Source organism: Peromyscus californicus, unplaced genomic scaffold, assembly GCF_007827085.1.
Source record: "Peromyscus californicus insignis strain IS unplaced genomic scaffold, ASM782708v3 Scaffold_10__1_contigs__length_136768540, whole genome shotgun sequence".
NCBI classification, from domain to species: domain Eukaryota; kingdom Metazoa; phylum Chordata; class Mammalia; order Rodentia; family Cricetidae; genus Peromyscus; species Peromyscus californicus.
Genome location: NW_026294391.1, coordinates 90,115,817 through 90,134,121, shown reverse-complemented (window position 1 = coordinate 90,134,121; position 18,305 = coordinate 90,115,817). Strand labels below are relative to the sequence as shown.

General features: G+C 43.1%; 1 protein-coding gene across 13 annotated transcripts in view; it reads right to left on the bottom strand.

Annotated features, from left to right (window-relative positions):
* Positions 1-18,305, bottom strand: part of Frmpd3 (FERM and PDZ domain containing 3) — a 149,840-nt gene that overhangs the window by 50,776 nt on the left and 80,759 nt on the right. For 9 of the 13 annotated variants that reach the window (XM_052736746.1, XM_052736684.1, XM_052736700.1 and 6 more), the window contains 2 exons: positions 16,508-16,553; positions 2,603-2,707 (listed from right to left, as the gene is read on the bottom strand). In XM_052736746.1, the coding sequence (XP_052592706.1) occupies positions 2,603-2,707; positions 16,508-16,553 (151 nt within the window). The remainder of the gene's footprint in view (positions 1-2,602; positions 2,708-16,507; positions 16,554-18,305) is intronic. The other 4 variants (XM_052736716.1, XM_052736706.1, XM_052736726.1 and 1 more) reach the window with 1 other exon arrangement.

Sequence of the window (18,305 nt, the reverse complement as noted above, 5' to 3'; positions counted from 1 at the left end):
GGCCAGATTCTTTAACTAAGTGGCAGCCTTATTGCATAGTCAGTTCCTGCTGAGAACCCAGGGAGCTAAAGCAAAACTAGAGGCCTCGAGATGGGCCTGGCGGCACACATCATTAATCTAAGCAACCGAGAGGCAGAGGCAGGTGGGTCTCTGTGAGTTGGAGGCCAGCCAGGTCTACATAGGGAGTTCTAGGAGAGTCAGGGATGCACAGTGAGACTCTGTTTCAAAGAGAGCGAGGAGAGAGAGAGAGAGAGAGAGAGAGAGAGAGAGAGAGAGAGAGAGAGAGAGTCAGTCTAACTTGCATTCTTGTTGTCAACCCCTGTCTTGTCTGAACATTATGAACCTCAAACAAACTAACTGGTATAAGGCAGGTGAGGCTTCTATGTAAGGCTAATTGAATTCTGAGTTTTGAATGAGATAGCTGGTATAGATTATCAGAGAAGGCAGAGGAGAACAGCTCAGATCCAGTCGCTGTTGTGGACAAAGTACCAAGTGAGCAAGTCCTCCTGAGCTTGGGTGTGGCAAACAGTGGTGGGGAGCCAGGAGGCAAGTTTGGATGGGGTTAAACCAAGGAGGAGAGCCATGGACATCAGTTTGGAAAAGTGTGATGACGATGTCCAGGCCTTTCTGATCCTGAGATGCCCCACTCCTGCCTGGCCCCAAGGCCCAGCTCCCCAGGCTGATGACGCTCAGCGGTGGCAAGTTTTATTTAGCACACTGGGTTGGACTTAGATAATTACTTAATTGATTTTGCTTAAAAATAGAGTTGGCAAGGAACGCCCACAGGATTTATTTTTGTTCTGGCTGCTTAATAAAGCCTTGGAACACAAGGGGAAGGGGATGATGGGGCAGCCTGGAGTCACCTGGACTTGGTCTCCCCAGGGCTTAGCAGACTGCTATGGTACACACAGGGCAGCAACCGTGAGGGTTGGAAGACGGATGTGTTTCCCCCGCTAGACAGAGTCTCAAGCCAAGCTTGGTACCTGTCTGAGAGAGAAGTCAACTCTGGATAGGTTCTAGCTGCCCTGGGGCGGTTGCTATTATGGTTGAATTGGAGATAGCTCTTCATTCTGCCTGTGGCCTAGCTGCAAGGTATGGAACTTGGAGAATGGAAAGGAGATGAAGGAAGAAAAGGAGAGAAGAGGTAGAGGAGGGCAGGAGTTCTTCACTGAGTGTCCTGGCCTTGACTGAAATTTTGAGGTGGGATAGGATACACCTGTCCATATTTTGCAAACTCAAGCTTATGTCCTCAGAATTTTCAATAGTTCAGGACACCAATGTCTCATCAGTGACTTGGACCTTGCAATCCGTTTCACTTTGACTTATAGGTCAAATAGGGATCGATCCTGTTCCCTCTCCTCGCTGATCATCAACCGTCATGTCTCTTTAAACCGCTTCTCTTGGGATTGACATGGATCCTGAGTGTTAACTAAACAAACCATCTTCTGGTTGTCCTTTGAGCTTCCCAGTCTTCCTCACACAGGGATACAGAAAGGTGTGGGCTGGGTTTGAGGACGAGAGGCGGGGAATAGAGGATGGACAACACCTGTGTCCTCTCTCCCTTCTTCCGGGTGGCTCTGCCTCTGAAAACTACAAAAATGCCCGGCATCCTGCTGATTTCTCTGCTCATTCTGGGACTGCTGTTATGTCTCTCCACAACTGCAGCTGTATCTTAGTACGTATGTGATCAAGCTTTCTGACAGCCCATCCCACCACTGCCTACAAAAGACACCAGTGCCTGTTAGCTCCAGCTATCTCTACTCCCACTGGGGCATCACCAACACCTGCAGATTTCTGGGGGATTCTGGGCCAGAATTCATGACTGCTGTGCACACCGACTTCTGCTCTCCACCTACCCGTTTTGCACATGCACATCTGGGGTAGATGGCTCACTGCATGCACACCCCACAAAATGGCAAGAAATCTGTGGGCTGGCCATGAATCCCTAGATCGGCAGCTGCATGACATGGACTGGCCAACCTTAGCTGCTCTTTGAGATGATACCACACAGCAGAAGATTTGCTATAGTCTCAGTCTGGACCACTTGCCCACCCCTCATCCCCACCCCACCCCACTGAAAGATAGCCAGTGGCAGGGAGCAGGTATTCCTTTTGGATCCCTTCTGGTGTCTAGGAAAAACAGAGTCTGTATCATTTCTTGTAAGCGGCTACCCATCAGTGCAGTTTTCTCCAGTCAAGATGTGGAATTGCAGGGCCACTTAAATGTCAAGAGAGTTCAATTTCACCAGCCACTTGTTCTCTGGGTCTTCACAAAACCATCACTTCCTCTCTGCTTCTGTCAAGCAGCCAAAAGATGTTTATGGAACACTTGCCCTGAGTGTACGCTATTGTGCTATGGACAGAAATTTCTCTAAGCACCATGAAGATCCAGAGTGAATCAATATGTTGTTTTCCCTTCCTCCCTATCCTCTCTGGATGCCAGACACTCTTCTCTCCTCAGTATCCACTCACTCAGAGCATCAGGATCCTTCTGCTCCAACTCCCTCATAAAGGCATCCACTGCCAGGAGGCCCTGATTGAGACCTCAATAGCCAGGTTGATTCTGGCCAAGGATAGAGGAGGGAAGCCAAAGCCGTACTTACTGCATCTGTTTCTCCAACTGCCACCTGCTCAGAAAATCGGACCTTCACAGGATTGGACCTCAGCTTGGCCTTCTTTGCAGCACTGATGAAGGCAGATTTGGGGGACTGAAAAAAGAGCAAAGGGCTGGTGAGTTCTCCATTCCTTTAATATTAGAGTTAAGATGTCTCAATACAACCAAGTGTGGTTTTACACACCTGTAATCCCAAGAACTCAAGAGGCTGAGCTTGCACATTATGAGTTTGAGACCAGCCTGGACTACAATTGTGAGACATTGTCTCAAAAACAAAATGTCCAAGTACAGAGATATTTTGCCTTAATGATCCATGAGTCAATAGAGAAGTATTGATTACCTATTAAGTGCAAGGTAATGTGCTATAAGGCAATGTGCTAATTGTCTCCCTGTATGATTGGTGTGTTGTGTAAAAGCTGGGCATGAATTGAATTTGGATAAACTGAATCCCATTATGAATGCTCTAAGCCTAAGGAGGTTTACAAAAAAAAATTCTTCAGTAATCATATACATTGAATTTTACATATTCAGTTTTCTTAATATGAGATCAACTTAAATGGTAGACTCTATTGTGTGTGAATACATACTTCCCAGAGGACTTACAGAGATAATCTTATTCATCTCATAGATACGCCCCTAGGACGGAGACTTATAACAAATATTTTTGAGATCTGAGAGAGAAGAAACCCAGCCCTCCAAAATGACTCACCCACACTTTCTGAACTATTCAGGAAGAGAGATATGTGCGATTTAGCTCAGTGCCCCTGGCTCTCTACTTCTAAACGCTGCATCACTTTGTTTACTCAATTCTGCATGAAATGCCCAAAAAATCAGTCAGGCTCTCTTATTCTTGAAAACTTTCCCAAAACTCAGCAGGAAGCATGATTAGCAAACATTGTAAACCACAGTCATCCCTTTTTACCCACAGCTTTGCATCCTTGCATCTCAACCGAGCACATATTAAAAATACATGAAACACCACCACCACCACTAAACCCTCTGTACTGAACACATACAGACATTTTTTCTTGCCTTCATTCCCTAAACAATCCAGTGTAACAACTATTTACATAGCATTTATTGTGTATTCAGAATCCCCAAGTCATCTAGAGATGATTTGAAGTATATTGGATGGTATAGGTAGGTTCCATGCAAATACTATGCCATTATATATACATATAAAGGACTTGAGTATCCATGATTTACGTATCTATGGGGATGTCCTGAACCCAATCCCCTGTGGAGACCAAGGGAGGTGTTCTTCAGATTCTAGTCTTCTGCTGAGCTGCAGGCGGTCTAGCAATCAGGAAATGCAAGAGTCATGCTGAAGGACATTCTCATGTCTTTAGGGGTATTTATTTATTCATTTGATTAATTAAAGGGCAGCTATCATTTGCCTGTCAATGTTCTAGATGATGAGGGATACAGGAGTAAGTAAGACTGACCTAATTCCACGGCCTTATGGTCTTATGGTGTGCCTATTCTACCAGGGACAAAGAGACAATTAAAAAAACCTTTTTTTTTTTTTTTTTTGGTTTTTCGAGACAGGGTTTCTCTGTGTAGCTTTGCGCCTTTCCTGGAACTCACTTGGTAGTCCAGGCTAGCCTCGAACTCACAGAGATCCGCCTGGCTCTGCCTCCCGAGTGCTGGGATTAAAGGCGTGCGCCACCACCGCCCGGCCCTTTTTTTTTTTTTTTTTTAGAGATAGGGCTCACTATATATATTCCAGGCTGGCTTTGAACTTGTGATGCTCTCGTCTTTGCCTCCTAAGTGCTAGGATTACAAATGTGTAGCACTATGTCTGGCTAATAAATATATTTTATGTAGCACATAACTACAGTAGTTCTTCTTTCTGCAATTTTATGTTTTGTTCTTTTTTTTTCTTTTGATACAGGGTGTCATGGCAGCCAGACAGGCCTTGAACTCACTATGTAGTCAAGGATGACCTTGGACTTCTGGTCCTCCTAACCCCACTATACAAGTTCTGGGATTATAGGCATGTGCCATCATACCCAGCTTTCAGTTTCATCTGTGATTATAGTGACTGATTATTAACTTCAGTTCAAAAATATAACATGGGAAATTCCAGAAACAATTAACACATTTAAAATAAATTTTGTTATTGTTATAATTGTTCTCTATCTTTCTTTCTCCCCCGCCCTGTTTTTTGGGACAGTTTCTTTGTGTAGCCCTGGCTGTTCTGGAGCTAGCCCTGTAGACCAGGCTGGCCTTGAAGGCAGAGATCAGTCTGCCTCTGCATTCTGAGTGCTGGGATTAAAGGCATGTGCCACACCTCTCTCTTAATTGTTTTGTTTCATAATGTTATTGTTGTTAACCTCTTACTATGCCTAATTTGTAAATCAAACCTTATTCTCTCTTTATATGAAAAGTCAATATATATATGGTTCAATTCTGTGCATGTTACAGACATCCACTTGGGGACTTGGAATAGCCTTGCAGCTAAGGGGTGGCTACGGTAAGAAAAAAATAAAGCAGGGCATAAAGGACTACACAAGAGAATGGCAAGGGCGGGCATAGTAGGATTGATTGCTATTTTAGCAGTTTTGAAACCTGCAATTGTGTTATTCTTAACTCTGCACTAGATCTAAACCAATGTATTCTACCTGCCACTTGGGACTCTGAACAGCATCTCCCCATCCTCCCCCTCTTGCTCCCAGCTCTTGGTTACCACTGTTCTACTCTGCGTCTGTGACTCTCCTATTTTTGGATTTCATGTATCAATGAGATCACAAGGTCTTTGTTTTTCTGTGCCTGGCTTAGTTCATGTAACACAATGTCCTCCAGGTTCATCCACGTAACAAATGACAGAATTCGCTTTTGATTCCCCTTGCAATGTGGAAAGACTGCACCCAGGGCCTTCAGACAGTATCCTTCCTTTAGAATCAGGATAATAGTCTGTCATATATATGTACCACAATTTATTTGCCTTTTCCTCTGTCTACAGACACTTAGATTGGCTCCATATCTTGAGGACTGTGAACAATTCTAAGGGGAACATGGGTGTGAGTATCTCCTCAAGGCATTGGTTTCAATTCCTTTGGGGACATATGTATTGGATACAAACACACATGTACACATACATAAACACATTCTAGGGGAGGGCGAAGTATTTTCCATCTTATAGTTAGGGAAGAACTATTTGCAAAGGGGACATTTATCAGAGACCCAAAGGGAACAAGGCAGAGATGCTATGAGGCGACCAGGAGAGACAGGCTGCTGACCAAAAATAATGGTGAAGCCCCTGAGGTGGGCATAGGATTGAGGTGGACAGGAATCCCTGTAACTGGAATACAGTTCTGGAATGGGGACCAGAGGGGACATGCTCTAAGAGGCAGCTGAAAGCTGAGTCATGTAGGACCTTGTAAGTCATGGTGAGAACTCTGGATTTCATTCTACTGGTGAGTTTTAAGTAGATGGGGTTTGATGTATATGTATGCCTCTGGCTGCTGTGAGGAAAGTTGAGTATAGGAGGTTAATGGTAAGACCAGTTAGGTGTGGCTAAATGCAGTATTTGTTATTGCAGTGAGACACTTAAAATGTAATGCTGGCATGGGCTAGGATGACAGGAATGAAAATGATCAAAGTGAGTCTATTCTGGACATATTTCAAAGACTGAACCAAGATCGTACATTGATGGGTTAGATATGGGGAGCGAGAAAGAGAGAAGTCCATAGGAAGACCAGGGTTGTCATTTACTGAGATGAGGACTGAGGGATAGATCAGGTTCGGGGCCACTTTAAATACCTCTTCCATGGGCCTTGCCATAAAGCCTGTGAGTCTTTCCATCAGGGATTCCTTTGTATTAAACCCCAAAGGTCCATGCCAGCTGTACATTAAGGCAGTACATTAAGTGATTATATACCATTTACACCTTGGCTAGGATTCTTTTACCAGAGCAGCCACAGGAGGGCTGAGTCCTAAGAAAAAGGCACATCAGAAACAAACTGTCCTCATCATGTCAGCTTTGGGCCTAGCTATGTTCAATGGGGTCAACAATCACATCTCCCATAGAACATAGATCATAAAAATTCACTTCTTCTACCTGAGTCCAGCAGGAACTCCAGCAGTGGGGCTTGGTTCTGGCCACACAGAAGAAATGCTTGGAAGAACTTTTAAAAGCCCCCAAGGCCCAGACCCCACCCCAGGCCAATTACATAGGTTAGAGCCAGAACATCAGTGTGTGTGTGTGTGTGTGTGTGTGTGTGTGTGTGTGTGTGTGTGTGTGTGTGTGTGTGTGGTGTGTTTTGAGACAGGGTCTCATGTCCAATTTTTTTAAATCTGCAGCCAAGGAATATCAGAGTTCTCATCCTGAGGCATGGGGGTGAGGTGTAATCTGCTGGCAGCAGACAATATAAAATCCAGGTTGGAGACGGATGCCGAAAGTGATTACAGTGGTGATTGTTCATGAGATCAATGTCTTTGTATGTTGCACATCTGGGTGCTTAAATCCTGGGTGTGTGTGGGGGTGAGGGGCTTCAGACAGAGACAGAAGCAAAGGGAATGGACCAGATAAATCTGCAGGCCTCTGTGTTTGGACAACTCTGCTTCACGCAATTTTCAGTCACCTCTTTTTTCACTAAGATGCCACAAAACAAACCTAGTGGGCTCTTTGTTTGACCTGATAGCCGCCCATCCACCTCCCTTCTCTAAAATCACATGCTGTCAGTTTCCTCCATGTCAGTTTTCACAGAGTGGAGCAAGGCATGTTAGGGAGCTGAGTGGGCCACACAGCCCACCATCCAGTTTTGCATGTGAAACAGAGGTTCAGAGAAAGGAGGATGGGGCTGCCTCAGTATATCCAAAGAAGCAGAACTCCAATTTCCTGAACCCTGATTAGTGACTGTCCTCTTTGCAGCGGGCTGACATTTCTGTCGCTGGTTCTGGGTCTACCTTTGTCCTGTGCAATAGATTTGAACAAGGAACATACTGTTTTATGTAAACACACACGGAGAGGCCAACAGTGTTGCTGTTCCTACAAAAATCTAAATTACAACCAGTCCTAGGAACGTTTATACCACCACATGGAAGAAAATTCAGGTATTTACAGGAGCAAACCCACAAAGGAAGCAGAATTGCTGGGGTTTTCAGGGGTGGTAATCAGTTCGCTGTGTCTGTCTCAGAGCTATTTTCAGCTTGTTTATGCCTCGTTCCTCATTGACCCTTGTCGTCTTGGTCTCAAAGACTCCGTCCTATTCTCAGTCTTCAGTCTCAGTCGCTGATGGTGACTCACTCATTGCCAGCTGCTCTCTGCTAGATATCAGAGTCATGTCTAGCCTGATGCTTAGATACAGGTGAGGTCTGACATCCAGAGGGACACAAAGTGGCTCAAAAAGGTCTTCCCGTCCCACATCATCTGCTCAGCTGTGGGGCCTAAAGTTTGTAACACTTTGACTTAAAATACTAAAACATGCCAACCAATGCTTTAGGGCCCAGGGAACAAATCTTGTCCACTACATGTTCTTATAAATAAATTTTGATTGGAACAAAGTCATGATCTTCACTTAGGTATCACCTGTGGCTGCTTTGGGGTTAGTGTGTTTATTTTACAAATACTAAAATATTTCCTATATAGTTCTTTACAAACATGTTCACCCCTTTACTAACATTAGCATGTACTAACCCACTCTTTCTAAAACTTACCCAATAATAAGAACCACCGAAGAATGGTTATTAAAATACAAAAGCCCAGGCCCATGCCCAATACCACTTAGACATCAGAATCCCTGGGAGAGTGGGGCCCAAGAAGCCATACTGGTGAAGATGTCCTAACCCATTAAGCATAGATTAATTGAGTACCTTAAAGATGAAACATCTGAGCTCTTCACTGACCCGATTTCTCCTCCCAGCATCTGGGAGTCTAATTTTGCAACAAGCACCCTTTCTGGCTAAGATGAATTTTGGCTTGAAACACGGGACTAGAATTGCTAAGTACCTCTGGGGCCACTGCAAGCCCCTCGAAGCAAATATGAAACCAGAAGCTAGGTGGAATAAGGAATTGAAGAGAGAGCCTGCCTCTCCCTCAGGGCTGAATTCAGCAGCTGCTGATTCTCTGAGCATTTTTTAATTTGGTGGCTCTATTAGCACAGATTTCAGGGTTGTGATCACTCATATTTTGGTCGAAGTCAAGTATATAGGGCCAAATGTTAATATTTCATGGTAAGATAGGGCTCCAGTTTTATAAATTTTTATTTTAATGCATAGTAATAATGCATATTTAGGAGTGCAATGTGATATTTTGATGCATGTATACATGTACAATGATCAGATTAGAGTAACCAGCACCTCAAACTCTTGTCATTTCTTTGTGGTAAAACCTTCCCAATCATCTACGGCAGTGTTTTGAAATATACAACATTATTAACTACAGTCACTTGGTGCAATAGAATGCCAGAACTTATTACTTCTATATAACTGCAGAATCCAAACATGGTTGCTGTCATAGGAGTATAGAGGAAAATAGTAGTTACCAGAGGCTCAGGGGGGAGGGGAATTGAGAGCAGTGGGTCAAAGGCTACATTTTGATTCCTACAAGATGGAGCTCCGGTTCTTTCCTGAAGCTTACTGGTTTCCTGATTGACTTTTCTGCTGCCTTATTGTCTTTGACACCTGAGCCTACTTACAATCAATTCCCATAGCAACCACTGTGGGCTTCTAGGATAAAGGAAGGCTATCCAGGTTACACCAGATGGGAACCAGGATGCCTGCCTTTCAGCACTCAGGACTACCTAGTGATGGATATCCTCTCCTGACTTTGCAAGCTTCCCTACATTTTACCTAGCCTCATTCCTCACCTACCTCCAACATCACCACTGGTTGTATTTGGTGATTCTGCTCAGCTCCCTGCACACAGTGGGCTTGTTTCCACTTCTAGGCCCACTTCACACCACCTCCTCCTTATTCCTACCTTTTGGGGATCCCAATATTCCTTTTGACCAGCTAAACACTATCCCTTCATTAAAACCTAGTTCCGGCAGAGTGTGGTGACACACACCTGTAATTCCAGCACTTAAGAGGCTAAGGCAAGAAGGAGAGCAGTGAGTTTGAGGCCAGCCTGTGCTACATAGTAAGACTCTAATCTCAGAAACAAAACAAAAACCTGAAAAAATAAAACAAAGCAACAACAAAATAGTTCCAATTCTTTGATCTGGATTCTTCAGGTCTGCCATTTACTTTCCCAAATTTCCTTCAATATTTTGATTAATCCACACTGCCATAGTTTATCTGCTCAATCAGGTTATAAGAGAGAGGATTTAGCATCCCTATGTCTCTTCTAGCACTAAGCACATGGTAGACTCAGCATAAAAGATATTGGTTTGATTGCTATAATTAATCATGAATTTGGATGCTCACCATCTTTCTAGAACCATATCTCAAAAACACGGGACTAGAATTGCTAAGTACCCCCAAATGCTCTGTGGAAAACCATTTCTATAGTCATTTTCATTATTCTGAGCTTTTTCTGGGAAGATGGCCCTAAGCAGAAGGGATTTTGGCTCTTTGGGTTGTTCTCATTTGGCCCTCCTTTGGAGGGAACTATCTTTATTTACTTTATCAAGGTTATTTAAGGTCACAACTTTATTTAAAATTCAACATTTGTTGAGGACATGCCATGTGATAAAGTCTACATATATCATGATTAATAAACAGTCACAGGGAGATAGTTGGTCACCAAAAGATTAAAGAAAGCCTTAATATGTGGATATTTATATATATAGGATAGGTGGAGGTGTGGTGACCTCTGAAATTACTTCCCACAATGGTCTGCTGTAGTATAATTTATTCTATTAAGAGGAAAATGTCAAATGAAAGAGACTAGAATCATTTGGGGGAGCCTTTTCAAAAGTCCAATACCAAGGCCCTGTCCCCAGAGCCTGTAATTCAATTAGTCGGGGCTAAAACTTGAATGTAAATGGTTTTAAGAACTTCTTTGATGGTTCTGATAAATAGTCAGAGCCAAGAACCACTACCAGGCAAATGAAGGAGCAAGCATTAGACCATTATCAACCAGAGCAGGGAGGAGCCTTAGAGATTATCTGATCCAGTGTTTCCTAAATCCCACTGATCACCAGAATCAATTATGGGATGTCATTACAAATATTGAATTGTCTGTCACATCCTAGACCTATCAGTGAGCTGTCTTCTCAGAGATTTGGTACCCAAACTTTAACATGGCAAGATTCCATTAAGAGGCAGTAGTCTCCTTGCACCTCTAAAATGCTAAGTGCCTGCTTGATATGGGGGTATAATGTTGAGTGTATACTGGGGTCTTCAAGAAATTTTCACTATAGCTTGAGAGAGAAGATTCTCTTAGTTGAATATTGTTAAGACAGTTCTATACAACTGTGAACACTGAATTAGTGCATGGTGAACAGTTGCTCCAATATTTCACATAGATCTTAAATCCTGAAAAGAACTCATACTTGTAGACTCTGTTTTCTTTATTTCAGGAGGAGAAATTGAGAATCACGACTGTTAAGTGTCTTACTTGAGGCCACCTCCCTTAGAAGTTCCAGACTCAGGACTGAACCTCTGATAACTAGCCCTGTACTCCAGAGAAGCATTTCCCACTCTGCATTACACCCTACTGTCTTTATCCTTTAGCAATCTCTTTCTCTCACTCTCTTTCAGTCTGTCTCTGTCTCTCTCCCCACCTCAGGGTCTCACTCGGTAGCCCACACTGGCCTAGAACTTCGTAGCTAAGGATGACCTCAAATTCACAGTGATCATACTACACCACCTGTGTACGTGCCTACCTACATCTATGCTCCCAGGATTTGGAAAGAACAAAGCCAGGAACTGGAATGTGAGCTACTGAGGGCAGGAGGTGTGGCTGTTCTATGAACAGCTATATTCCAAGCCTATGTAAGTGGCCAGAATATCAGGCATTTGATAAATACTCCATGAATGAGTGAATGAGTTAGAAGCTCTCATTATGTTTCGTCAGGCAATTCTGTTTGAAAGATAGGCACAATCAGCCAGGTTTTAAAGGAAATGAATGTTATTACACGAGAACTCAAGTAACACAAAGAGAATAATCAGAAGGCCAATAAGAACTAAGAAATGCCCAAGGAGGAAAAGGAAAGCAACCTGGCCATCACAAAGGGAGGGGCCTGGAGGTGGAGAAGCTGTGGCATCAGATGTGGGTTGAATGGGAGGGAGGAAGGTTAGGATGGATATGGGGAAAATGTTAGATTCTCATTCTGCATATCCGTCTGGTAATTTGAGTTTAGGTTTTTTAGATGGTTGGAACCTGGGCTTCCTTCCTCCAACCAGTATTTATTAATACTTCTGTGCCAGATGCTGTTACAGGTGTTTGGGATAGAGCAGTAAGAAAACAGTCTCCAGCCTTTCAAGGTGACATTCTAATGAGGGATATAGATAATAAACATATTAACATACTGTTTCAAGGGAATGTAAGATGATAAAGCCACTCTGGAAAAACAATCTGGCAATTATTTGAACTAAACCCACACTTACTATATGACCTAGCAATCACACTCTTGAGCATTTATCCCAGAGGAATGAGTTCTTATGCTCACAAGAAACACAAATGTTTATAGCAGCTTTATTCATAATAGCCTCAAATTAGATGCAACCCAGAGGCCCTTCAATGGTGAATGATTAACTAAACTCATAGATTCACACCATGGGATACTATTCTACAATAAAGGCAACAAAATATTGCTACACACAATTTGAATGAATCTCAAGGGCAATATGCTGAGTGAAACAAAGCTAAGTCCCAATGGTTCCATGTGATAGTATGCCATATTGTTCCATTTTCATAGTATTGTTGAAATACAGAAATGGGGAACAGATTAGTGGTTAACAGGGATTTCAGATGGAGTGGGAGGAGAGGGTGTGTCTATATAAGGGCACCATAAGCGATCTTTTTTGTGGTAGATTTTTCCACAAAAATCTGTCTTTTGATTGTATTGGTGGATGCACACCATTGATAAATTCACATGAAACCATGTATATGTATAGGATCAGGGCTGTAATCCTGAAAAAAAGGTATGTGTGTTTATTCTTTTTGAAGCAGGGTCTTGCTATGTAGCTTATGGGTGATGACTGTTATTGGCTGTTAACTTGACTACATCTGGAATGAACTAAAACCCAAGTGGCTGATTACACCTGTGAGGGATTTTTTTCTGAATTAAACCATTTCAAGTGGGAAGAGCCACTTTCAACCTGGATCTTTTCAGATGACAAGGTACAATTTTAATCTAGATCTTTTGAGGCAGGAAGATCTACCTTTAATCTGGGCCACACCTTCTGCTGGCAGCCTGTATAAAGGACATGGAAGAAGGAAGCTTGCTCTCTTTGCCTGCTTGTTCTCACCTTGCTAGTAAGTCCATTCCTTTATTGGCACCGGAGCCTACTTTGAGACCGCATATACCAAAGACCAGCTGAGACATCCAGCCTTGTGGACTGAACTGAAGTTCTGTTCTATATGTTCTGGTCCTCTAGAGAACCCTGACTAATACATCATTCTGCTTTCCTGTCACTCAAAATTTCTTGCCTCAACTTTTGAAGTGCTGGGATTATAGGCATGAGCCATTGCTCTGACTTTTTAATTTTGATATTACATTTTTTTTGAGACAGGGTTTCTCTGTGTAGCTTTGGTGCCTTTCCTGGATCTCACTCTGTAGACCATGCTGGCCTCAAACTCACAGAGATTCTCCTGGCTCTGCCTCCCAAGTGCTGGGATTAAAGGTGTGTGCCACCATCGCCTGGCAATATTACATTTTATAGTTATGAAAGATGTAGTCATTAGTAGCAACAGGCTATATAATACACATGATGTCTCTATACTAATTTTGCAACTTTCTGTGACTATAATTAGTTCAAAAGAAAATGATTTAAAATACAGTATTTGCCCAGTGGTGGCACACACCTTTAATCCCAGCACTTGGGAGGCGGAGGCAGATGGATCTCTGTTAGTTTGAGGCTAGCCTGCTCTACAGAGCAAGTTCCAGAACAGCCAGGAGTACACACAGAGAAACCCTGTCTCAGAAAACCAAAACCAAAATCAAAACCAAAACCAAAACATCAACAACCAAAAACAGTGTTTGTGACCAGCAGAAAAAAAATGTAAATAAAATGATTCCTAAAGCTACTCTGTTATACTTGTAGATTGGAGTGAGTCTATCATATTATCATTAGAGAGGCTTCATTCAGCAACTGATGGGAGCAGATGCAGAGACCCACAGCCAAACATTAGGCAGAGCTCAGGGAGTCCTGCAGAGGAGGGAGATGAAGGATTGTAGGAGCCTGAGAGGTTAGGGACACCACAAGAACATGGCCTTCAGAATCAATTGGCTGGGACTCATGGGGGTTCTCAGAGATCAGGGAGCCTATGGGGTCTGACCTAGATTCTCTGCATATGTTATGGCTGAGTAGCTTGGTGTTTTGGTAGGACTCTTAACAGTGAGAGTTGGGGGCTGTCCTTGACTCTTTTGCCTGCTCTTGGGACCCTTTTCCTCCTACTGAGTTGCCTTGTCCAGCCTTAATATGAGGGGATGTGCCTAGTCTTATTGGAACCTGATAGGCCATGTTTGGTTGATCTCCCTGGGAGGCCTGCCTTTTTCTGAAAAGAAAAGGAGGAGGAGTGGATCTGGGGAGAGGGGAGGTGTGTGTGTTGGGGGACTGGGAGGTGAAGAGGAAGGGGAAACTGCGGTTCAGATGTAATATATAAGAGCAGAATAAAAAGAGTCAACACAAAAAAAAATAGTATTTGAGCTTTGAGTAAAAATGAAGCAGTATCCAGAGATAATGATGGGTAAATGCTATCTTAGAAAGGGTAGTCAAGAAAAGCATCTGTGAGAAAGGTGACATTTGAAAAGACCAGATTAACAGAGTAATCCACAATGTACCTCTGATCAGAGTAGCAAAGTCTTTTTGCTAGTGGAGGCAAGGAGAGTGGGTGGACACAGGATCTCATGTAACCCAGGCTGGCCTTGAGCACACTATGTAGCTGAGACTGCCTTTCAATTGATCCTCCTGCCTCTGCCTTCTGAGCACTGGAATTACAGGTATGGACTACCATGTCTGGCTCAGCATGGTAAATTCTAGCCTTACAAAATGCATGCTTTGAGGGTAGAACTAGTTGCTGTTTTCAAGACAGGACAGGTAGGGAGTGACTGTCCATGGCTCACCAGGCATCTGCACATTGAACAATAAGGTGGGAAAGAACTATTCATAACACCCACAGAGGACCAGGGCTTGACTTCTCAGAGATAGAGAAATGCAAGAATCTAAAGTCTGTTTGCCTGGTGCTTTTTGCATGTCGTTGTAGCTAGTGTGCGAGTGTTATATGTATGTGCTGAGCATGCGTGTATATGCAAGTGTGTGTATGTGTGTTCACATGTATGTGTAAGCCTGAAAAGAACTGGACACCATGGAGCAAGGTAGCTGGTTCCTGGTTTGATTTGAACCACGCTTCTTGACTTGGAGCCTAGGCTTACACCAGTGCTCCATTTCTGGCTTTACATACAAACATGTCTCTCATTGAAAAATCTTTCCCTATGTCTGTGTCCAGTGTCTGGGAAATCCTGCCCTTTCTCAAGGTCCAACTTCGGTTCCGTCTCCTTCAATGGGGTGGGCCATCAGTGCTGGGGTACAGGGAACTTTCATGACACTAGGAAAGGACAGATGGCTGGAGGGGAGTGAGGGTTGGAAGGTTTTTTTTTTTTTTTTTTTTTTTTTTTTGGTTTTTCGAGACAGGGTTTCTCTGTGTAGCTTTGTGCCTTTCCTGGAACTCACTTGGTAGCCCAGGCTGGCCTCGAACTCACAGAGATCCGCCTGGCTCTGCCTCCCAAGTGCTGGGATTAAAGGCATGCACCACCACTGCCCGGCTTTTTTTTTGGGGGGGGGAAGGGTTGGAAGTTTTACAGGTGGAAGTTTTGCATCTGGGTTAGTGGTTTAAGTTAAGGTTGCCATAAGGATACATGCTAGTAATGGGCTCTGACAGAATCCAGTTTCTAGGAGAGGGAAATTGGAAATTTTCCCTTCCAATAGCAGTTGTGTTGATTATTATGACAATGCATATTTAGCAAATGTTGTCTATCTTGAAACCTCAATTTACAGATCAAAGAACAGATTAGAAAAGGGGACTCACCCAAGGTCACACAGCCAGCTTCTGAATGTATCAGGAGAAAAATGAAGCTCTTGTCCAATTGGATCTCACTATGTAACTCTGGCTGGCCTGAAACTGGCTATGCAGACTAGGGTGGCTTAGAAATCACAGAGATCCTTCCTCTGCCTTCCAAGTGCTGGGGTTAAAGGTGCAAACTCCCCCCACCACCCTGTATAATCTCATTTTTCAATTAATTAATTGTTTGCATGGTGCTAGGAGTCAAACCCATGCCACTGAGCATGCCAGACAGGCACTTTATCATTGAGTTATTATCCCCAGACATTGCAGCAATTTTTATCTGAAATGCTTCAAATATAGCACTAGGTCTCACACATCACAGGTCATTTAGTCTTTATGTGGATAAATAAAAGTAGCACCCACTAGCTGGCAGAACTTTATGGGAGATGGTCACATTCAGGTGGAGCATAGCAAAAACATGGTGGAAGACAGGCTCTAAGCTGAGGCAGGTGGGCAATTTAGCTTGGTTAAGCAGAAGACATGTTACAGAGCATAGCACTGCACAGCTCTTCAAAATCTTCAGGCCTGGATCTGGCCGGAGATATCGTATTTAAGTTCACTCCTAAATCTGTGCCTCTCAGGTCTGCTCTATTTTCTTATCCCTCTTCCTAGGTTTCTGATCCCTTTTCCATCCTAGGCTGCCACTTTCTAAGATGGAGTCCTCTTTTCTTAGGCAGGAGGCAGGATGAAGGGCAGATGGCACAGAGGCTCACTCACCTGATGAGTGTGCAGAACTGTAAGAACGATGGCTTCCTTAGCACTCCTACAGAGAAAAGAGGGAACAGGAGAGCAGTATATCATGCACTAGGTATTCATCTAGTACAAGAAGCAACACCAGAATGTTCCCCTGGGTTGCATTCCAGTATATGGATTAGGACAGAGGGTAATCTGAGGATCTGCATGGATGCCTCGCTTCCCATCATTTGTGGAAGCTGACACAAAACCATCCATATTGGTTCACACGGGTACTCAGCAATGGTATTAGCATTACCTCTGGGGTTGTCATTTTTCAGATTTTCTTTTCATAGTCCTTCTCACATTCTTTGCAGAAATCACTAAACCCTAGGTACGATTTTATCTGTAGACTAGAAAATTCTCAAGGAAAACTACAGGCCTGAATTATAGAACTCAAAGGGCACACAGCCAGAGAGTCCTGGGAACCATGTACGATGATTATTGGCAATTTGGTATTTAAGCAAGAAAAGAAACTCAAAGGAAAAACCCAGAGGAGGTCATTTGGTCATTGTGACTCATACTCAGCAGATTTGTTTTAATTGAGGGACCAAAAAACGAGAGCCAAGGAGCAACAGATGGAAGTCCAGACTCTCCAGATAGCAAATATTCAAACGATGAAGAATTCAAAACTCTTCCAACAAGAATTATGCCAACGATCAAAGAGGCTGTGGGGTATGAAAATTCTCTCGCAGGAATACATAATCTTTTAAAATAACTAAGCAAAATGGGAATAGTTTTCCCTGAAGGAGTTTTCCCTCTCCCTGTTGGCCTTTTTCAGATGTTTATAGGGACAAAGACATGCAAGGAGAGTCATGCCGGGTCTGACACCACACACCTATAATTTTAGCACTTAGCTGGCTGAGGCAGCAAGGTAATGAGTTTGAGGCAAGCCTGGACTACATAGCAAGACTCTGACTCAAATATCACCACCACTACCACCACCTCCTCCTCCACCACCACCAGCAGCAACAATAATATCAAAGCTACTTTGATTTTGGTTATTTATTTTTGTCTAAGACTCCGTCCAAGGACTTTTAATGAACATTTCCCACATTTGTTGAGGCAAAGTCCACTGATCAATCAGCTCCAAGATCTGGGAAATTACCAGAGCAAAGAATTGTACTATAGGGAGAATCCTCAGGGAGCAGTTTATCTCGAACAGGGAAGGGACATATAGTCACCTGCTCCAGTCCTTGCCAGTTTTCCCCATTCCATTATGAAGAAAGCTAGTTTTGATAATGACTTACAGGGCTCTCCACAATCTGGATTTATCTTCTACAACGTTCTCTCCATTGTCTTACCAGACTCTTGGGGCATCTCCCTGTTCCTCCTTCAGGGCAGACACAGTGCTGTCTTACGGACCTTTAAACTAGCTCTTCTTTCTCCAATGTATTTGCCTCCATGTCTTTCTTCACACATCACCTTCTCAATAAAGCCAATACTGGGCATTGTGTTTAAGGTTACATTTTGCACCCTTGGGTCCAGCAATCTGACCTTCTTTACCCTATATACTTTCTATTCTTCAAAAATTTTTATTTACTTTTTTGTTTATTGTAATACAATTATTCAACCTGTCCACTGTTTGGGGGTGTTTCTTTTTAACTATATTGCAAATGCTAATAAGCCAAGAAGTTTTGTGTCTTATTCAATGCCTAAAGTGGTATCTGGTGCATAAAAGACAATAAACACATGTTCATTGAGTAAATGGATGGATAGATGAATGGGCCATTAGCACCTGAGTTATCAAAAGAGTAAGGTTTGTTTTGACACTGATGGAGCT